Source organism: Lagenorhynchus albirostris, chromosome 6 (genome assembly GCF_949774975.1).
Source record: "Lagenorhynchus albirostris chromosome 6, mLagAlb1.1, whole genome shotgun sequence".
Taxonomy (NCBI): Eukaryota; Metazoa; Chordata; class Mammalia; order Artiodactyla; family Delphinidae; genus Lagenorhynchus; species Lagenorhynchus albirostris.
Window position 1 is genome coordinate 4,421,729 of NC_083100.1, and position 23,051 is coordinate 4,444,779.

Here is a 23,051-nt window from a genome sequence, read left to right on the forward strand (position 1 = left end):
CTCAATATTAAAAAGACAAGTAACCTTGGGCTTCCCTGGTGGCGCAGTGGTTGAGAGTCTGCCTGCCGATGCAGGGGACACGGGTTCGCGCCCTGGTCCAGGAGGATCCCACGTGCCGCGGAGCGGCTGGGCCCGTGAGCCATGGCCGCTGAGCCTGCGTGTCCGGAGCCTGTGCTCCGCAATGGGAGAGGCCACAACAGTGAGAGGCGGAAAAAAAAAAAAAAAGACAAGTAACCCAATTTAAAAAAAGGGCAAAGGATCTGAATACACGTCTTTCCAAAGAAGGTACATATGGCCATTAAGCGCGTGAAAAGATGCTAATAACATCTTTAGCCTCCAGGGAAGTGAAAGTCAAAACCACAATCCGATACCACTTCACACCCACCAGGTTGGCTAAATAAAAGGAAAAAATAAGAAAAACAGTAACAAGTGTTGGTAAGGGTCCAGAGAAACTTAAATCTGCTCTCTGCTAGGATTGTAAAACGGTGCAGACGCTTTAGAAAACAGTCTGGCATTTCTTTAAAAGGTTAGACAGAGAGTAACCATAAGACCTAGCAATTCAATTCCTCTGTACGTACCCAAGAGATACGAAAACATTAGTCCATACAAATCTTATACACAAATGTTCATAGCAGCGTTATTCACAACAGCCAAAAAGTGTAAGAAAAACAAATGTCCATCAGCTGATGAGTAGATAAGTAAAATGGGGCATAACCGTACAATGGATACCGTTCAGCAATTAAAATGAAGTCCTAAAACACGCCACCACATGGGGGAATCTCGAAAATGTTACCCTGAATGAAAGAAGCCACACACACACATACAGACACATATGGAATGATTCTATTTATGAAATATCCATAAGAGACACATCTGTAGAGACAGAAAGTAGATTAGTGATTGCCTAGGACTGCAGAAGGAGGTTGGGGGAAATGGGCAGTGACTGCGAACGGGTGGGGTCTTTTGGGGGCAACAAACATGAAAACGTTCTAAAATTAATTGTGGTGATGGTTGCACAACTCTGTGAATATACTAAAAACAATCATACATTTTATTTTTTTAATATTTTAATTTTATTGGTGAATCATATGTTTTAAATAGGTGAATTATATGGTATGTGAATTACATCTCAATAAAGCTGATCTATACCATGATAATGATATAAACATAATAATAGATAACATAATATAACAATAATAGATATTTGAAGTCTCCTTTGCAGCGCTCAATCGGTATAGGCCCCTAAACAGGAAGGGAATTGGGGGTGGGGCAAGCAAGGCCCCACACACATCCCCTCTGAAAGGCAGGGTCCCCAGAGCAGGGGCAGGAGCAAGGCTGTGGAGTCACTAACTCCGTGCTGGCAGCTGGGGACCGGCTCATGAACTCTGGGTCTCGGATGTCCCTTGGTCTCCTTGTGCCTCAGGCCAGCATCTCCGGAGTGAGGGTGAGAACGGGTCCCTCTCCTGGGGTGGCTGCGAGAATAAGGTGAGAAGGTTCACGTCAGGCACCGAGCAAGACCCCTGGAACACAGGAAGCATGCAGTCGATGCTACCAGTACCATGGAAGCAGCCTGGGCGTAAGAAGTAATGAGCGAGGCTCACGGGCCAGGAAGTAACAAGCTGCGCTGTCCTGGGAGGTCAAGGCAAGCCCCCAACCTCTTGCCTCATTGGAGCCAAAAGTTTCTGCAACTTCCCACTGGGCTTTCCTCCGAACGGCCCCTCGGCCCGGCGTCTCGCTCTTTTCTCATCCAGTATTTTCCCTGCACCCTGTCAATCCAGACATGGAACTGGGCCTTTCTGTTGGTCAAACAAAAGGAAGGAGGAAGGGGCACAACACTGGGCCCCCTGCGTGGCCACAGCCCCTTCCCTCCCCCTTCCCTCCCCGGCATCACCCACCCAGCTCACACCCGCCCTGCGGACCACACTCCTAACACCACCCTCCCTCCCTCTGCCCAGCAGGCTGCCGTTCCAGGTCTGACTCCCAATTCCACGGGGCAGCCGAAGGGCCTCCCAGGGAACAGATTCCCCAGCACACGAGTGTCCTTGTCCCAAAGGCCCTGCAGCCGTGCACAGCGCTGTCACCCCCGTGCCTCCAGTTGCCTGCCATTCGCGTTTATTCTCGAGCGTGGAATTTATCCCACACCCACTCCCTTCCCTAGATGTTACCAGCCCCTTCCTGCAGGCAGACGTGCGGGGCTGTCTTCCGGCCAGGTGTGCAGGACACACAGGGCCAAGCAACAGGCGACCTCATCTGTATAGAGTAGCTCACACGTGCTGGGGCGGTTCCAGGAAAGCCCCAGGATAGGTGGGATCTTCAATTCTCTGGCTCAATTGCCCCTGAGCCAAATGGGAGCAAAAAAGGCCCAGATTGTTCTTGGGTGTCTCTGTGGAGGCCCCCCCATCACCCCTAGCCGCTTCCTCTTCTCTTGCTGCACTAGTTGTGGTTGATTTAAAGCCCATGCGTTGCCATGGCAACGTGGCCAAATCTGACATGCCCCCCACCCCGCCCAGAAGCCAGAAGTTATCCTCCCTCAGGTACCTCAAGTCTTACTCCTGTCCCTCATTAGTGCTGAGATTATACTGAAATAATACAGGTTCAAACTACACCCAAACTGCTTCAGAGAGAAGTTTCACACTCTTATGTAACCAGCTGTTTTCAGATCTGAGATCCAAGACCTTGGTCCTCGTTGTCACAGCCGTCAGCAAAGGAAATCTTGAGTTCACCTTCAAAACAGCTCAGAGGAACACACTGGAAACCAATTCTCAATCCCAGCCAGTTTCCTTCCGCTTGGAAATCCGCCCTGTTTCCCATTCTTAGGGTTAAGATGCTGGTACGTTCGGTCAGGTGCTTCCTTCCTTCCCCCTTTCCAAATCGGAACACCAGATTTAAGGAAAGGAAGAGCCAGCAGTTCAGACCATGCAAACCAGGAACCACGTCCCGAGACCCGACCCAGAACAAACTCTAAGAAAGTGTGTTTGGGCATCACTTTTTAACAAATGTATGCCACAGTGCATCCAATGCTATATTTTCTTTTGTTCTTGATTCTTTTTTCCTATGTGTGGGCTTATTTTTTCCCCTCTCTCTTCCTCCCAGATGGAACCTAAGCGCCTGAAAAAACAGCTTCCCAAAATCCTGAAGCTCCTGAAACCAGATGACAGGATTCTGATTGTGGGGACAACACAGCGACCTTTTGACGCTGAACTTCAACCTCTTTGCAAAGTTTATCAAAAAATTATTTTGGTTCCCAGACCAGACTATGCTTCCAGATATGGCAAGTACCCCTCACCCCTTCCAGTGTGCAGTAACCGAAGCTGGGCCGTCGGTGTGGGCTTGCAGGCATGTGGGCTTGAGCCGGGAGGGTGGCCGTCGTCACCCAGTGACCATCAGAAGGTGATGTAAGTCCCAGTGCCCCAGGACATCAGCGAACTCCAAGCCATAAACATAAACACCAGGTCCCGAGAGCAACAGATCTCTGTTCTGTTGTTAATGTAATGCTTTTTACCCAAGACAAAAGGAAACAGGACAGGGATTATTATTTTGAGCCCTGAAGGAGACAAAAGCCCCTGTGGGTAAGAATTTTCCTTTTGACTGGTGGATTAGGGTCACTCAGCTTGTCCCCGTGGTGGTGATGTCTTTCCCGTGCAAAAGCATTTCTTTTCACCTGGTCGATTTTTTTTTTCAGGCTCAAAATACCAGTCCAAGGGAATGTTGATTTACCTAAACACTAAATACAACAAGAGCTTACTTTTTTTCCATTTTTTCCCTTGGATAGACAGATTCAAAATCACTTCTTTTGAAACCTATTTTTAAATGGGAACAATACAAAAAAGTGACCCTGGGAGGCAGTGCAGTGAAATTGGGAAGAGCTGTGGCACATGGATTCCGACGAGCCCTGGTTCTGATCCTGGCTGTCCCGCCGAATAGCTGATGACCTTGAGAAGTAGGCTGACATTCTGAGCCTCCATTTTCTCAGCTCTAAAGTAGGAGAACTGTTCAGTTCCCAGGGCTGTGGTGACCCTTATATGAGATGGCTGGAATGCCCAGCACCATCTCAGCTCCCGGAGAGGACGGGTGGAGGGGGAGAAGGCGGTGATGGGGGCGTGGAGGAGGAATATTTAAATGGCAGGTCAGTAAATGGCCCAGGGAGCCGGCAGTGGTGCCGGTGGTGGTTTCCATTATCGATTGCTGTGTGACAGACCTCCCCAGTGGCTTGAAACCATAAAGTACGCCTCTCATGATTCTGAGGGGCCACTGGGCTCAGTGGGGGAGTTCTCCCCAAGGTGTTTCATGATGGTGCAGTAAATGGCGGCTGGGACTCCAGTCATCTGAAGACTGGACAGGGCTGGACATCCAAGACCATTCCCTCCATGACTGTGCTGTTGCTGGCTGTCAGCTGGGAGCTCATCTGGGGCTGGTGACCAGACCTCCTCTACCCGGCCCCTCCCCGTGGCCTTCCACGGCGCGGCAGCTAGGTCCCCAGGGGGAACATCCTAAGGGGAAACATTTCAAGATGTTCAGGCAGAAGCTGGAAGGATCCTTGTGACCCAGCTGCAGAAGTCACACAGAGTCACTTTCACCACATTCTACTGGTCAAGAGAAAGTCACAGGCCAGCCCAAGTTCAAGGACAGTGGACTACACAGCATGTGAATACCAAAGGTGCAACTCATTGAGGGGTCGTCTTGACCGCCCATGGTAGTGGTGGTGGTGGTAGATTTGGTTTAGAGATGATGATGGTGCTGTTGGAAATGGCGGTGATGGTGACCGCAGCCTGGAAGTGATGGAGATGCTGGTGGTCATGACCACAGCCTGGGGGTGATAGAGATGATGGTGGTTGTGACCGCAGCCTGGTGGTGATGTAGATGCTGGTGGTCATGGTGGCGGTCATGTTAGAGGAGATGGCGGTAGCGATGACATGGTAGCTGTGGTGCATTGCTGAAAATAATAAAAACTATTAGGTCAGACTTGGTTTCTATTCATCCTTCATTAGTCACAATAGCACCACCAAAACAGAGAGGATATATGTCCTTTCTGGTTGATCTTAAGTTCCTGGTCAGTGTGATTTGCTAGAAGAACAACCCTTTACTCCCCATACATTATAAACTCTTAGCTTATTAGCCACTCCGTTTGCAATATGCATTCGTTTCTGTCTTGATAAAGTGTGATCATAATCACAGTGTTATATGCAAAGCACAGGAAGACTTTGGGCGCAGTTATTTCTCCACCATCTAGGGACTTCTCCATCTTCTGGGGCCTACAAGCCCTCCACTGGATCCTTTGCAACCAGCCAGCATCAAAGGAAAAGAAAGAAAGATAGTATAAATGATCTCTCAGGAGATTTAGGGACCAGACTGAGGAGGGACCAACAGTTCTTCTAGCCACGTTGGCCAGAATGCCTCACGAGGCCCCACCAGGGTTCAAGGGGGCAGGGATGTGTAGTTTAGCCAAGGAAGGAGTCGACACAGAGGTGGGTGTGCACCAGTGCTCTCTGCCCACTACAGAGGATTCCACGCTCCTGGCTTCATCAGAGCTTTCCCACTTGGTTAGATTCTCTGTCTCTCTCTCTCTCTCTCTCTCTCTCTCTCTCTGTATTGTATATATATTTTAAGCTATCTTAATGGAATAAGGTAGAGTATTATTAATTTTCAGGGCCTAGAACATTATTCTTGACTTTGAACAGTTTCGATTAGATTCTCTTGTGTCTTGGTTAGATTCTCTGTGTGTGTCTCTCTCTCTCTCTCTGTATTGTATATATATTTTAAGCTATCTTAATGGAATAAGGTAGAGTATTATTAATTTTCAGGGCCTAGAACATTATTCTTGACTTTGAACAGTTTCGATTGTCTGACAAAACCATAGGCCCTTTCGAAATGAAGCTATTGATGTATAACAAGGACAGGTGTGTTCTTTTGATAAAGTGCCAGGCCTCTCTAGGGACTCAGATCACAAGACAGATTCCAGCTTGAATCCCCTCACGGCAGCATCGTGGGAGAGGAAGGAGGAAGCATCCCTTCACCGGTGGGCGGATGATAAACCTGCAGCAGTGGTCATCTGGGCCCAGGGCTCTGTCCACTCAACCACATGTGTCTCACATATTTCTTTCTCGGTGGGTGATTTGTTCAGGCTGCCATTCTCGCCAACATCATAAATGCTACCCAGCGTTTCCTCCAGTGACCTTGAAGTTACCATAGCCACAGTGGCTGGGACATCTATCTTAAAGAAAGACTATTCCTGTCTTTGCAATGATCAAAAACGGTCTCTTGGGCTTCCCTGGTGGCGCAGTGGTTGAGAGTCCACCTGCCGATGCAGGGGACGTGGGTTCGTGCCCCGGTCCGGGAAGATCCCACATGCCGCGGAGCGGCTGGGCCTGTGAGCCATGGCCGCTGAGCCTGCGCATCCGGAGCCTGTGCTCCGCAATGGGAGAGGCCACAACAGTGAGAGGCCCGCGTACAAAAAAAAAACGGTCTCTTGCATCCTGTAAAGCCTGGGCTGCAGATCCATAACTTGGGCCCTTGCTTGTCCACCTGTCTGCTGGCAGCCGAGGGCCAAAGGTGCATGGGACACTCTCGATCCAACTGCTCAGATTCTCCAGGCGGTGCAGGGGAGTGACAGGGCTGAGAAGAGAAGGGCAGATCAGCCAGAGGAAACGCGGTCCTTAAGGTTTACCAAATATAATTCAATAGCTACCTGCTTTCCCCAAATCAAGCGGTTTCCTTCAAAATGTCTCTGCAAAGAAAATCCACCCCCAGGTTGATTAATGCCATGTCTAGTCCCCAGAAATCCCTTTGGGCTTCCTTCTCTCCACGTTCCTCATGCCTCCTCCTGTCTCTCTTCCCCGGGGTCTGCTCCGCTAATAACCCGATTCATCACAGGCCCCCCACCTTAGACCCTGTGTCTGCTCGGAGGGGTCCAGCCCATGTCTTTTTTTTTTTTAAACATCTTTATTGGGGTATAACTGCTTTACAATGCTGTGTTAGTTTCTGCTTTATAACAAAGTGAATCAGCTATACATATACATACATTCCCATATCTCCTCCCTGTTGCGTCTCCCACCCTCCCACCCTCCCTATCCCACCCCTCTAGGTGGACACAAAGCACCGAGCTGATCTCCCTGTGCTATGCGGCTGCTTCCCACTAGCTATCTATTTTACATTTGGTAGTGTATATATGTCCATGCCACTCTCTCACTTCGCCCCAGCTTACCCTTCCCCCTCCCTGTGTCCTCAAGTCCATCCTCTACGTCTGCATCTTTATTCCTGTCCAGCCCCTAGGTTCATTAGAACCTTTTTTTTTTTTAGATTCCATATGTATGTGTTAGCATACGGTATTTGTTTTTCTCTTTCTGACTTACTTCACTCTGTATGACAGACTCTAGGTCCATCCACCTCACTACAAATAACTCAATTTCGTTTCTTTTTCTGGAATCCTAGACTGCGGAGGCCTGAAGCTCATCCCAATCACATTATTCACCCTCTTGTGCTTTTGCAAAATCCCAAATAAAAATGAATTTTAAGACACTGTGTCATCTCAAGCACTAGCCAGGATAGAATCAATTGGGAATGCCAAAAGCAGAGAAGGGGCCCCGAAGACCAGATTCCTTTCAGCCTAAAGAAGGGGAAGGGGATGGAGATTAGTCTGAAGAACTGAAGAGCCCTCTACATCCAAGAAAGGAAGGTAAAACACGGCAGCAGGTCCAGAGAGCCCCTCAGCTGCCTTGAACCGTTTTGTAGCCCTGGCCTCTGGTCCTCACGGCCACGCCCGTTGCCAGTCCCCAAGCCTGTTGTGCTTTTGTGCCCACCACCACCCCCTCCGCCGCTGGACCAAAGGCTTGGCAGCCTGCTCATGGCTCCAGTACAGGCTGTGGGGCTGCCACTGCGATGAACCGCCAGGCTAGAGCTCCCTCCATGCCTGAATCCCCTCTTTGCTCCAGAGCAGCTATTTAAGGGCCAAGAACCCATGATCCGGTGGCTTTGTACAAGCAATAGAAGCTGTTCTTTTAAAGGCTAGTAAGTCTAGTTCATCGAACATGAGAAGGAAGTCAAGCCTGATTCTCTCTCCCCTTCTCTGGATCTGGAGATGGCTGGGGGCAAGTGGGCAAATCCCACCGCAGCTGTGACTGCACCACCATTAAAAAATGATGAGCTTGGGGAAGTCATCAATGTTTTAGGTATTTTGACGAAGCTTGACCAAGACTTTACACGAATATCATACACGTTCATTGTCAATAGGGTGTTTACATGCCCACACTAGACCAGAGTAATTGTCGTTTTTTGCATCACTCTTTTTTTATTGGAGTATCGTTGATCTACAATATCCTGTTAGTTTCAGGTATACAGCACAGTGATTCAGCTGTACGTATACATGTATATTCTTTTCCAGATTCTTTTCCCTTATATGTTTTTACAAAATACTGAGTAGAGGTCCCTGTGCTATACAGTAAGTCCTTGTCGGCTGTCTGCTTTATATATAGTCGTGTGTATCTGTTAAGCCCGACGTCTGCATCTCTATTACTGAATCTTTACTTGCAGGGATTTTTGTGTTAAAATACAGGGAGGCTGTGACTTTCATAGCTTAACAGGGAGGCACGGGAGAGCTGACCTTTGTCGCTGGGAAGCCCTTGGCCCTCACTGTTTGTCCCCTCCACGCTGCAGGTAGGAATTTCACCCACGGGTGCCCAAGTCTGAAGCTGCTCTGGGTTCCCAGCCTGGGGTATCTACCAGGCCCTCAGGTTTAGGGGTTCTCACCAGTGACTGTCCCATAAAACGTGTTCCCTTCTCAGGACCCAGAGTCACCACTCAGACCTGTTTGCACGGCTTCTAGATGTTATGAATGAGGACAGGAGACAGACGAGATCCCAAGGGATGGTGTCATCTGGTTGTTGTTGTTGCTGTGTGTTTTTACCACGGGCTGTGTCTCCTGATGTCTAACTCTACAGCAGTTGTATTTAGATAAGGGTAATCCTCCCCTGTTCCAATCTGTCTTTTACACAGATATGCTTAGAAATACTCTGTAGTTTATTTTGTGTTAGCTTTTATAATTGATGTTTTACTGAGCATTAGGAAACTTTGGTACCAAGTGGAATGACTTGATAGTAATAAAATTACAGAAATAACAGTAATAAAGCTACAGAAGAGAAAGTGTCCACTATATGCCAGAAGAGTTTCTTCCAAGTGATTTGTACACATTCTTGTCCTTATTTCTCATAGCAGCTTGAGAAGTAAATCTTTCTACTCCCACTTTTACCTTAGATGGGTTCAGGTCCAAATAAACCCACCAAGGAAGTAGCAGTGTAGACGCAGGAGGAAGATGTTGCTTTAGGCAAATTTGGGGGCCCCTGTGGCCCTTGCTGGTCTCACTGCAGCTCTCATCCCTTGATGGCTAACCTTCCACCGTTGGAAGACACCACAGGCCCCATGATAACATGCACCCCTTCCCAGCAACTCAGCTCACCTTGGGGCCAAGGATCTCCTGCCAAGGACAGTGGAGGCACATTGTTGGAATAACTCGTGGCCCCAAAAGCCAGACTCTGATGTGGGTCCTAGTTACGTTCCAAGTCATTCTATCCCTTGACAGTCATTGGACCTTTTCATCTCATCAGGTACTTTTGGATCAATGTAGTTGGATGCTGCAGTCATGTCACACACCTGACAGTGCTCAGATCATGCAGTAAATCTTCAGTTGTTTAAACACTGTTTCAAATATTCCTCAAAGAAGGTCAAAATGCTCTAGAGACATCTGGCCAGATCTTCTCAGTACCGCGGCTGGTTCTGGTACGGAAGGCCTTACCCTGTCTGCATCCTTCCTCACTGTCTGGATGGATAGAACTAAACACACCACAGCAAGTCTCATTTATTTCCCTGGAGCCTCTGTTGACAGAATAGACATAGTTCTCAAAGTGTAATCTCATCTCAAATGTTGTATGGAAGACCATCCTATCTCTAAGGTTACGTAAACATCAGGGATAATTTCATAATTCATCTTCACAGCATCCCTGTGTTCTAAGTGAAATCTCCCGGTCACCCCAGGTCCCACTGACCCACACAACAACAGGACTCCCACCTGGTAGATCTGTTAATCTGTGCTGTTTTTCCATTGTTGGGGGCAGAGAATAAAGGGTCCAGTTGCTCTGTCTAATAGGACGTGTGGGACAGTGTCTTACACCCAACGGGAACCGAGCCCTGCCATGGCTGATAGAAATTGGACTCTGCGTTCCAATTCCACGCATAAAAATCACGTAAGAAATGAACTTTATAGCTCAAAGAAGTCCGACTCCTACTTAGCCAAATGCCATAGACACCCACGTAAATTTCCAATGTTGGAAGATTTTGAACATCTTTGAAGGTACCACCCTAAAACTATACTGACCCTAGTTTAATTTTTCCTTGTCAATTCAAGGGGCTCGTAGTCTGCAGACCTCAGGGCCATCCACGTGCAGCCCTTATGCTTGAAAATCCCTCGGGGCAGAGCATTTGGTCAGGTGGCTTCCTGTTCATTTGAATTACAAATCGGAGCAGACCTCCTGTGCTCTCCTTTCTTGGTGAGCCACCGCTTTGTCCTGGGAACTGGGTCAATGCTGCTTTCTCTGTGGTGACTCCTGTTCTCTGTCTTTTCCATCATTTTGGATACAACAGTTTTGTGGAAAGAAATCATTCAGCGCCACGGCGGAGTCATCACCGGTGCCCTGAGTGTCAGTTGCTTGGCAAAGATCACCGACGGCTTCACCCAGGGCCACATCGTCCAGGTGGTGAAGGAGGTGCTCACGGAGCGCAGAATCCGGCAGCAATCTCACAAGCCGCTCACCGCCCTCGAGTTCATCCCGCCTCTCACCAGCATGAGTCCCGTCTACCAAGAGGAAGAAGAGAGCTTTAAGGTAAACGCAACGCCTACCTGGCCAGGTCCTAGCAGCAAACACTTGTCACGTCACCTCCTCCCTCCAGTCCCCTGGGATTCATGTATTTGGACTCTACCATACCCAGTAAAATTTAGAAACTCGAAATTTGGGGACCACAGTATTTTTCTGGCCTTAGCAGTAAAGCATGTCTTCCAAATTTTAGGAAAATTGTGATCCATGACCTTATAAATGAACAGCCAAATTGCAGAACTGAGTAGCAGCTTCAAAACCATTGGAATTGCACACACACACACACACACACACACACACACACCCCTCTCTTGGTTCTCACTGGTTTTTACTTCATAATTCACATCATGGAACAAGTTTTGCATGGAAAAAACCAGTCCCTAAACAGTGTACTTCCAACCAGTGCTGCTTTTGCTCCATATTTGCCCTGGTACACGTCATATTCTAGTACACTTGCGATAGGAAATCACAAGAAAATTCGCCAACATTTAGTTTTCGTATTTTTTTTTTTTTTTTTTTTTTTTTTTTTTTGGCAGTACACGGGCCTCTCACTGTTGTGGTCTCTCCCGTTGCGGAGCACAGGCTCCGGACGTGCAGGCTCAGCGGCCATGGCTCACGGGCCCAGCCGCTCCGCGGCATGTGGGATCCTCCCAGACCGGGGCACGAACCCGCATCCCCTGCATCGGCAGGTGGACTCCCAACCACTGTGCCACCAGGGAAGCCCTAGTTTTTGTATTTTTGAACACACTCTGATATGTTCACGGAACTTTTTAGATCTGGAGGAAGCTTTGAGAATTAACTCTTCATATCCCTCGATATGGGAGGAAAAGAACTAGCCAAGAGTGATGTGCCTTTTCCAGGTACAATGAGTTTTAGAGCCTTCGTCCGCAAGGCCCAGGCCAGCAGGCAACCCCTCCAAATCCTTTGAATAAGAATGAGTACAGTTGTGTTCTCTTTCTGAACCTAAAGGTAGTTTTCTTGGCCAACTGGGAAAAAAAGGGAGGAGAACTGTATCCATGCAATTATATCCACCACCATCTTAGCCATGCAGACACCGGAAAGAGAGTTGTAATTCCCGTTCAAGCCTCTTGTCTCTGAAAGCCTGCTTGGGATTAGGAAAATTCCCTCTATGAAGTGTCACTTTTCCACCAACTCTAGAAACTGTTTCCCCTCTGCTTTGCTGCTGATGCTTCAATGAAGGTTGAAAATAGTCTCAATACTGATCCCCAAAATAATGACCTGCACAAGGGTTGCACAAGTAGTTGATCTTGATCTTGATCTGCACAAGTAGTTTCATTAGATCCCATTTGTTAATTTTTGTTTTTATTTCTGTTTCTCTAGGAGGTGGGTCAGAAAGGATCTTGCTGTGATTTATGTCATAGAGTGTTCTGCCACTGTTTTCCTCTAAGGGTTTTATAGTGTCTGGCCTTACATTTAGGTTTTTCATCCACTTTGAGTTTATTTTTGTGTATGGTGTTAAGGACTGTTCTAATTTCATTCTTTTACATGTAGCTGTCTGTTTTTCCCAGAACCATTTATTGAAGGGGTGTCTTTTCTCTATTGTATATTCTTGCCTCTTGCCTCCTTTATCAAAAATAAGGTGACCATACGTACATGGGTTTATCTCTGGGCTTTCTATCCTGTTCCATTGATCTATATTACTGTTTTTGTGCCAGTACCATACTGTCTTGATTACTGTAGCTTTGTAGTATAGTCCTAAGTCCAGGAGCCTGATTCCTCCAGCTCCGTTTTTCTTTCTCAAGATTGCTTTGGCTATTCGGGGTCTTTTGTGTTTCCATACAAATTGTGAAATTTTTTGTTCTAGTTCTGTGAAAACTGCCATTGGTATTTTGATAGGGATTGCACTGAATCTGTAGATTGCTTTGGGTAGTATAGTCATTTTCACAATGTTGATTCTTCCAATCCAAGAACATGTTATATCTCTCCATGTGTTTGTATCAGCTTTAATTTCTTTCATCGTGTCTTATAGTTTTCTGCATACAGGTCTTTTGTCTCCTTAGATTTATAGGTAGATTTATTCCTAGGTATTTTATTCTTTATCTTGCAGGGGTAAATGGGAGTGTTTTCTTAATTTCTCTCTCAGATTTTTCATCATTAGTGTATAGGAATGCAAGAGAGTTCTGTGGATTAATTTTATATCCTGCTACTCTAACAAATTCATTGATTAGCTCTAGTAGTTTTCTGGTAGCATCTTTAGGATTCTCTATGTATAGTATCATGTCATCTGCAAACAGTGACAGCTTTACTTCTTCTTTTCTGATTTGGATTCCTTTTATTTATTTTTCTTCTCTGAGTGCTGTGGCTAAAAACTTCCAAAACTATGTTGAATAAGAGAGGTGAGAGTGGACAACCTTGTCTTGTTCCTGATCTTCGAGGAAATGGTTTCAATTTTTCACCATTGAGAATGATGTTGGCTGTGGATTTGTCATATATGGCCTTTATTATGTTGAGGTAGGCTCCCTCTATGCCTACTTTCTGGAGGGTTTTTATTATAAATGGGTGTTGAATTTTGTCAAAAGCTTTTTCTGCATCTATTGAGATGATCATATGGTTTTTCTCCTTCAGTCTCTTAATATAGTTTATCACATTGATTGATTTGCATATATTGAAGAATCCTTGCATTTCTGGGATAAACCCCACTTGATCATGGTGTGTGATCCTTTTAATGTGCTGTTGGATTCTGTTTGCTAGTATTTTGTTGAGGATTTTTGCATCTGTGTTCATCAGTGATATTGGCCTGTAGTTTTCTTTCTTTGTGACATCTTTGTCTGGTTTTGTTGTCAGGGAGATGGTGGCCTCATAGAATGAGTCTGGGAGTGTTCCTCCCCCTGCTATATTTTGGAAGAGTTTGAGAAGGATAGGTGTTAGCTCTTCTCTAAGTGTTTGATAGAATTCGCCTGTGAAGCCACCTGGTCCTGGGCTTTTGTTTGTTGGAAGATTTTTAATCACAGTCTCAATTTCAGTGCTTGTGATTGGTCTGTTTATATTTTTTATTTCTTTCTGGTTCAGTCTTGGAAGGTTGTTCATTTCTAAGAATTTGTCCATTTCTTCCAGGTTGTCCATTTTATTGGCATAGAGTTGCTTGTAGTAATCTCTCATGATCCTTTGTATTTCTGCAGTGTCAGTTGTTGCTTCTCCTTTTTCATTTCTAATTCTACTAATTTGAATCTTCTCCCTTTTTTTCTTGATGAGTCTGGCTAATGGTTTATCAATTTTGTTTATCTTCTCAAAGAACCAGCTTTTAGCTTTATTGATCTTTGCTATTGTTTCCTTCATTTCTTTTTCATTTATTTCTGAGCTGATCTTTATGATTTCTTTCCTTCTGCTAACTTTGGGTTTTTTTTGTTCTTCTTTCTCTAATTACTTTAGGGGTAAGGTTCGGATGTTTATTTGAGATGTTTTCTGTTTCTTGAGGTAGGATTGTATTGCTATAAACTTCCCTCTTAGAACTGCTTTTGCTGCATCCCATAGGTTTTGGGTCGTCATGTTTTCATTGTCATTTGTTTCTAGGTATTTTTTGATTTACTCTTTGATTTCTTCAGTGATCTCTTGCTTATTTAGTAGTGTATTGTTTAGCCTCCATGTGTTTGTATTTTTTACAGATTTTTTCCTGTAATTGATGTCTAGCCTCATAGCGTTGTGGTCGGAAAAGATACTTGATACGATTTCAATTTTCATAAATTTACCAAGGCTTGATTTGTGACCCAAGATATGATCTGTCCTGGAGAATGTTCCATGAGCACTTGAGAAGAAAGTGTATCCTGTTGTTTTTGGATGGAATGTCCTATAAATATCAATTAAGTCCATCTTGTTTAATGTATCATTTAAAGCTTGTGTTTCCTTATTTATTTTCATTTTGGATGATCTTTCAATTGGTCAAAGTGGGGTGTTAAAGTCCCCTACTATGATTGTGTTACTGTTGATTTCTTCTTTTATGTCCCCTTTTATAAAAGGGGAAATAACTGTCTACCTAAAATTTGTATCCAGCTAAACTAACATCCAAGAGATCAGAAAAAGTAAAGATACTTTAAGACACACAAAGATTGAGATAGTGTCCTACTCACTTAGCATTTGCCTTATGTATTGAGGTGCTCCTATGTTGGGTGCATAAATATTTACAATTGTTATATCTTCTTCTTGATAGATCCCTTGACCATTATGTAGTGTCCTTCTTTGTCTCTTGTAATAGTCTTTATTTGAAAGTCTATTTTGTCTGATAGGAGAATTGTCACTCCAGCTTTCTTTTGATTTCCATTTGCATGGAGTATCATTTTCCATCCCCTCACTTTCAGTCTGTATGTGTCCCTAGGTCTGAAGTGGGTCTCTTGTAGACAGCATATGTATGGGTCTTGTTTTTGTATCCATTCAGCCAGTCTATGTCTTTTGGTTGGAGCATTTAATCCATTTACATTTAAGGTAGTTAAGTTAGTTACATTTAAGGTAGTATATTCCTATTACCATTTTCTTAATTGTTTTGAGTTTGTTATTGTAGGTCTTCTTCTCTTGTGTTTCCTGCCAAGAGAAGTTCCTTTAGCATTTGTTGTACAGCTGAATTTGGTGGTGCTGAATTCTCTTAGCTTTTGCTTGTCTGTAAAGGTTTTAATTTCTCCATCGAATCTGAATGAGATCCTTGCTGGGTAGAGTAATCTTGGTTGTAGGATTTTCCACTTCATCACTTTAAATATGTCCTGCCACTCCCTTCTGGCTTGCAGAGTTTCTGCTGACCCCACATCCATTTCTGCTTCCTGTCATATCTCCAGGACTTGGCACAGCGCCTGATCCCACCTAGATGTTCAGTTAACTTGTTTAGCGGCAAATGGATTGAGCAGATGGCTAGAAGGAATGAAACTGTCACTCTGCTGAGTAATGTGATTCCATGGCTGTAGTTGCTGGTAATCAGGTCTATCATTTTCACCCTGAGAAATTTCACCCAGCTGCGCTTCTGACAACATGTCAGACTAGGGTCTTGCAGATTCTCCAAACACATGTACCTGCACAATGGACATGATGGAGAAGATATTGAATGATAATGATGTAATAGTTTTAATAGTGTTAGCTAATACTTATGACTACTTATGTGCCAGGCACCCTATTAACTCAGTTAGACCACACCATTTACCCTATTTTGCAGATGGGGAAACTGAGTTATAATGAGGTGTAGTAGGCAGAATATTGGCTCCCCAAAGAGGTCTACATCTGGGTCCCTGGAACCTGGGCCTATGTTAGGTTACATGGCAAAGGGGAATTAAGGTTTCAGATGGAATAAGTTTGCTAATCAGCTGACCTTAAGACAGATTACCCTGAATTATCCTTATGAGTCCAGTGTAATCATAAAAGTTAGAAGAGGGCACAAGAAGAGAAACCAGAGAAATGGCAGTGTGAGGAATCGTTGAGACTCCAGGTAGCACAACACTGCTAGCTCGAAGCTAGAGATGGGGCCACAAGCCAGGATAGCCGGTGGCCTCTGGAAACTACAAAAGACAAGGGGACAGATTCTCCCCTGGAACTCCAGAAAGGAATACAGCCGGCAGACACCTTGATTTTAGCCCCATGAGACCCATTTTGGACTTCTGATCTACAGAACTATGAGATAATAAGTGTTTTTTTAAGCCATGTGGTAATTTGCTGCAGCAGCCAAAACAAAACAAACAAACAAACAAAAACCACAAGAGGCAAAATGACTTGTTCCAGGTCACACAGCTTAAAAGGAGTAGAGCTAAAATTCAAATCTCACTCCAAAGCCAATTTTATTGACCATATTCCATACTGTGCCTCAGTAAATTAGGAGTCCATCACCTTAAGTACTTGGCCACCTCACCTTACGTTGAAAGGTGAGTCAATGCTCAAAGAAGAATGAGAAAATCCCCAAGTGCCAGAAACAAAGATAAATCTCAAACACAGGGACGAACAGATGCCTGGCTTGTAGCATAGAGAGAAATAAATGATGGAAAACAAAGATTAGGAGTTGTAGCAGATAAAATGACAAATCTGCTGCTTCTCTGACTGGATCTTTGATATCCCAATATCACCAAGGAGCATTAGCTTCTAAACACCCTATAAGTCCTGGTTCTGGATGTGGGTTTAGAGAACCACGTGGAAGCAAGTGCAGTACTGCTAGGGAGGTAGGTATAATGAGAGAGAGAGAGAGACCAAAACAAATCTGAAAATCAAAATTCCAAAACATTTTAGGAAATCTAGTGTTACATACAATCTTCAAACAAAAATGATTAAAAGACAATAGTTTAAACAAAAACATTTAGATTAATATGATTAAGATGTTCAAGAAAATAAATGAAGGCATAACTTCCATTAGAGATACACACAAAGTTTTGAAACAAAGACAGGCAGAAATGGAATAAAAACAGATAATTATGAAAAAAATCACAAAAAGAGAGCTTTGAAATGAAAAATAAGGTAACTAACATAAAAAGCCAAAAAATAAAAGAGGTGTGAACTCTTTTCACAACTCTTTCACAGCTCCCCCCAGAAGGCAACATAGAAAAATAAAAACATAAAACCTATAAACTGCAAGTAAGAACCTTTGAAGACACTGACACCCAACTAATGGCAGTTCTAGCAGAAGAGAAGAAATGTCAGAGCAACAATTATTTGAAGAAATACTTGCTGAGAATTTTCCTTAATTAAACACCTGACTTCTTAGGTTAAAAACAAACTCCACATGACCAGCAGAACACATGAAACAAATCTACACCTACATGCATTATTGTGAACCTAAGAACAAGGCAACAAGCCAGTCTTAAGACACCAGATTACCTGCAAAGAAGCAACTGGGAGATCAGACATCTCTTTGGCAAAAATAGACACCAGAAGAAAGTGAGAGTATATCTGCAAAGTGCTGAGGAAAAATAACTGTCTACCTAAAATTTGTATCCAGCTAAACTAACATCCAAGAGATCGGAGAAAATAAAGATACTTTAAGACACACAAAGACTGAGATAGTGTCCTACTCACACACTTCAGACTGCAGTTTGGAAATACCAAATAAAATTGAAGATGCTCATGACCTACAACCAGGAATTCTATTTCTGTGTATATGCCCCAGGGAAGTTTTCTCATTGGTGTATGAGGAGATATAAAAGTTGTGAATTTCAACACGGTTCATAATAACAAAATATTGGAAATGACCTATATGTCCGTTAATGGGAGAATTGATAAGTAAGTTGTAGCATAGTCATTTAATGAAATAATATAACCACAGAGCTTGTAAACTGAAGTGTTTCTCAGATTTCAAATAAATGTGAAAGTTGAGAAAAATGTCATCACAGGGCCAGCTGCAATCATTAAGTGCTTTGGGGTATTTTGGCTCCAGTATTTCTGCCATGTTTTTAACAGTATCCCTCAGTCCAGCTGCTGGTGGCCTTGTCTGAACCATAGGGAGCCATTCACATCACCAAGAAAACCCACACCTTCAGGATAGAGCAAGCTTCCCAGGAAGTCAGGTGACTTAGTTGGGAAGGGTCGTTGGTTAGATCTGGCCAATGATCCTCCTTAACTGTTAACGCCTTGAGATAGAAGTTTCAAATTGTATAGAAATACAGGTTGGTAAACCCACGTAGAAAGAATTTGTATTGAACATACATTAAATGCCCAACGTTTAATGGCTGCTTGCCCCTTTCCGTTCAGTGAGCTTTTCTTTATTTTTAAGGGCATACTAGTGAATTCACATCATTTTGATATTTTCCTGAACGTCTGTTTGATTTCAGGACTGGTACGCCAAGACCCCTATGAGTAAAAAGCGAGCCTTGGCATTAACAGGAGATAACAAAGAAAACGAAAAGGACAAAGGAAAAGAGAAGGAGAAGAAAGGGATAAAGGAGAAAAAGAAAAAGTAATGCCTCTCTGAGGAGCCAGGGATGGAGGTGGGCCCGACTCTCCAGGGGGGGAGATTGACCATTGCCTGTGTGAAGTCCCACACTGATGCCCTACGTCCGCCAGCCCCGCCCTCGCTCAGTTAGATCTTCGTAGGCTGACCACCAAGTCAGTTGTGCATAACAAGTGTTTCTAGAGCTTGTAACTATTTCTTAATCTATATTAAAGTTTGTATATAAGCAAAATTCACTCTTCACACACTCCACAATCTATCCCAGTTGGACACTTCATCTCGTCGGTACTAGTTGCTAAATTTAAATTTTGATACTTAGAAAATACCCTAATCTGACAACTAGTAAATTCATTCAGTCATTGGTGCTACTAGCTTTTTATTAATAATCTTGCACATATCTTAATAAATTAATTCTTTGCTCTATTCATGTATTCTATATAATGGAATAGAAACTTTTTCTTGGACTGACTCAGTAATTTGGTTGCTGGAGCTAAAAAAGATCTTTTAAATTAACGCTTTCAATCTTCTGACTTTGAAGATGGGGAAACTAAGGCCCAGGGCCACACAGCTAATATTTGGAACATTGGGATTATGTCATTGCCTCTTAGTTCCTGGGTTCCTGCTCTTGGGAAACACCGGAGCAGCGGCAGGCCAATGGCTAGATGAAAACTACGACCCCAAATGGGGTAAAAATAGGAGAAGAGAAACTCTAAATAAAGAAGTTAGAAATTCTAAGAAAGAAAAAGATTAAAGAATAGAAAGGTGAGGGTCAAAAGATAAATTTCAATTTTGTAAGAATCTGAAAGGTTACTTGGTGGCATATTGTAAGTAACCCGCTTCTAAATTGTGGTGAGAACACAATCAACGGAAGGAGACAAATTGAGGTGCGATAAATTCACTGGAATTTAATTCAAATTAACTACTGCACAGTTTTTGGTTACACCACAGAAAGTTCTACAATCTCCTAGTCCATAGACCAAGCTAGATCTCCAGGCTTTCCTGGGATTTTCAGCGGGTTAGATCTTTAATGCCCCAAACTATCAGTGGTTCCCAGCTGTCTTCTGGCCACCAGCACATACCCCTCAGCCTGTGTCTGTACAGGACATAAACACAAATTAGGACAGAAAGAGACAGCCCCAGGCTCCCGAGTTCTGCATGTGCTCTGTACAGACTGGAAAGCCATCCCTCAGAGTCTGTCTTCTTGAACAAACTCCACCTTCCTGGTGCCCTGCCGTAGATTTGCCTTCTCATACCAAAGGAACCCCAATTTCTGCAGACTGTCTGCCTGCCCTCCCCTTACCCACCCCAGACTGTGTCTGGCCAAGGCTCAAAGTGGCCTGAGAGGTGGGTGGACTCCCCATCCTAAGCTCAGAGAGCAGTGAAATGTTCGTCTCTCCAGGGTGGCCCACGGAGACCCTTTCTTTCACACGTCATGGGAGCAGACTCTTGGTTTTGACCCAGGATGAGAGCTCCAAGGCTCTAGGGTTTGGTGTTCATTGCAAAATAATAGGATCTGGATTGTAAAGCAATGAGAATCATGATTGTAAAGGAATAAGCGTTATGAAAATGTTAATGGTGGACAACACCTTTTAACTTGGTCTGTGATAAACAAGCACACTTTTCAGAACTCATACAAACCTGTGTAGGTAGAGCTTACTCAACAATCACTAATTAATTTATAAAAAATGAAACAGACCCACAAACATAGAAAACAAACGTATGGTTACCAAAGGGGGAGGTGGGAGGATGTTAGGAGTTTGGGATTAACAGATACACACTACTGTAGCTGTAGCACAGGGAACTGACTGTATTCAGTATCTTGTAATAACCCGTAATGGAAAAGAATATGAAAAAGAATATATATATATCTCTGAATCACTTCACTGTTCACCTGAAACTAACACAACATTGTAAATCAAGTATACTTCAATAGAAAATTAAAAAATAAAAAAATTTAAATGGCCACATGTGGCTAGAGTGCCTAGCATATTGAACAGTGCAACTTTGGAGTCATTTTGAGTCTTAAAAATTGGCAAAGATCGTCTAAATATCGTCCCTATGGGCTCACTCTCTCATTCACACTGAGACGTGATCTCCACTGGCCCCTCTGTTTTCTCCCAAACTCTGACTCCCTGCCCTTTCCAGTGCTAGGTGTTCACTCTGTTCCACGTGGCTCCATCAGCCAGCCCCACCTGGTTACCAAGAACCACTATGTGCTCCCACCCCAGCCGGCTTTGCCCAGCTCACAGGTGCCCTCAACTCTGCACAGAGTGGGCCCCCTTGTAGGTCACTGCAGACTGCACAGGAGCCTGACAAGCTATAGCCCAGCACTTGACGGTATTTGTACCATGGTGTCCTGCTCTGTGTGTGCGCCAGGGGATGGGTAGATTCCTACATGTATACTCACAAAAATATATTTCACTTTTTTATACAAGTGGTAACATAGCATATATATTGTTCCACCCCCTTGCTCTTTTCACTTAATTATGTACCTTGGGTATTGGTTCATATCAGCACACACAGATTGGCCTCATTTTATATTAGCTACGTAATACCCACTTGGTGGATATAGCATAATTCATCTGACCAGTCCACTCTTGGTCAGACATTTAGATTGTGTCCACCCTTTGCTATCCCATCAGTGCTACAATGAATACCTTTATACATTCTTCTGTGTGGACGTGTACAGGAGAAAGATCTGTAGGATAAATTCCTAAAAAAGAAGTTATGGCAACGGAATGCTATGCAGTCATTAAAAAGGATGAAATAATGCCATTTACAGCAACATGGACTATTAACTACAGATTATCATACTAAGTGAAGTAAGTCAGAAAAATCACTTACATGTGGAATCTAAAATATGACACAAATGAACTTATCTATGAAACAGAAACAGACTCACAGACATAGAGAACAGACTTGTGGTTGCCAAGGGGGAGGGGGGGAGAGGTATGGGGTGGGAGGCTGGGGTTAGCAGATGCAAACTATTATATATAGGATGGATAGACAACAAGGTCCTATTGTATAGCACAGGGAACTATACTCAATATCCTGTGATAAATCACTTTGCTGTACAGCAAAAATTAACACAACATTGTAAATCAACTATACTTCAATAAAAATAGAGGAAGTTATTGGGTCAGATTGGCCATGCACTTTTATTTTTTAGTTTTTTTAAGATTTTAATGCTGTTGGGACAAGTTCCTTTACTTATTTTTTTTAATATTTATTTATTTGGTTGTGCTGGGTCTTAGTTGTGGCAGCCGGGCTCCTCAGTTGCTGCTCATGGGCTCCTGAGTTGTGGCATGTGAACTCTTAGTTGCGGCATGCATGTGTGATCTAGTTCCCTGACCAGGGATGGAACCTGAGCCCCCTGCATTGGGAGCACGGAGTCTTATCCACTGCGCCACCAGGGAAGTCCCTAGCTGTGCATTTTTAATTTGGGTCACCCTGGCCAGGACACCAGGCGCTCACCCACCCGTCCTGCAGGAGGATGCTCATGACGTCATCATCCACTGGGCAGCTCATCAGACTACGAGCCTGTCATCAATCCATGTTTAAAATCCAAGGTCTCCCTGGGAAAGCGATGCAGCCATGTGCTACAACTCCTATTCTTATCTGACGCAGAGACAGGAGACGTGACAGCCCTGACGGGAGGAAAGCAAATAAGAGAGTGTGTGGGGTGGAAGGGCAGAGGGACTGGGGGAAAGAAAGGGAAACAGACCCTTCCTGGGAGTTCTGCTGGGGCCTGAGCTGTTCCAGGGTCATTAGGTGACAATTAGCTCCTCTGGAGTGTGTTCTGAAATGAAGGGGGCAGTAATTAATGTCATTCACCCTCATTAAGGGAGCATCTATGGAATGCAATCTGATTAAAGTGGAATTAAAGCTCTCGGGGGCTCTACCCTCTGCCTGCCCTGAGGAACCAGCAGGTTCCAAGTCCAGAACCACTGCGGGCTAACACGGCATTCCTTAGAAGATGTTCTTGAGACCATCCGGGCTTAAACAAACACCTCCATCCAGAACTAGCAAGTTTAAGACCCCTAACGCTGAGGAAGCTACTTTTTTTTTTTTTGCGGTACATGGGCCTCTCACTGCTGTGGCCTCTCCCGTTGTGGAGCACAGGCTCCAGATGCACAGGCTCAGTGGCCATGGCTCACGGGCCCAGCCGCTCCGCGGCACGTGGGAGCTTCCCGGACCGGGGCACGAACCCGCGTCCCCCGCATCGGCAGGCGGACTCTCAACCACTGCGCCACCAGGGAAGCCCTGAGGAAGCTACTTTTGAGGCTCTTCCTAACCCTCCATCCATGTGTGATATGAAAACAGTCACG

The 23,051-nt window shown here is 44.4% G+C and overlaps 1 protein-coding gene across 1 annotated transcript in view; it reads left to right on the forward strand.

The window, feature by feature from the left end:
• The window catches only part of IQCA1 (IQ motif containing with AAA domain 1), a 168,876-nt gene extending 149,694 nt beyond the window's left edge, over nucleotides 1-19,182 (forward strand). The window contains exons 17-19 of the mRNA XM_060151211.1: nucleotides 3,094-3,271; nucleotides 10,630-10,868; nucleotides 18,605-19,182. Of these exons, the coding sequence (XP_060007194.1) occupies nucleotides 3,094-3,271; nucleotides 10,630-10,868; nucleotides 18,605-18,733 (546 nt within the window). The 3' untranslated portion in view covers nucleotides 18,734-19,182. The remainder of the gene's footprint in view (nucleotides 1-3,093; nucleotides 3,272-10,629; nucleotides 10,869-18,604) is intronic.
• The last annotated feature ends 3,869 nt before the right edge of the window (nucleotides 19,183-23,051 follow it).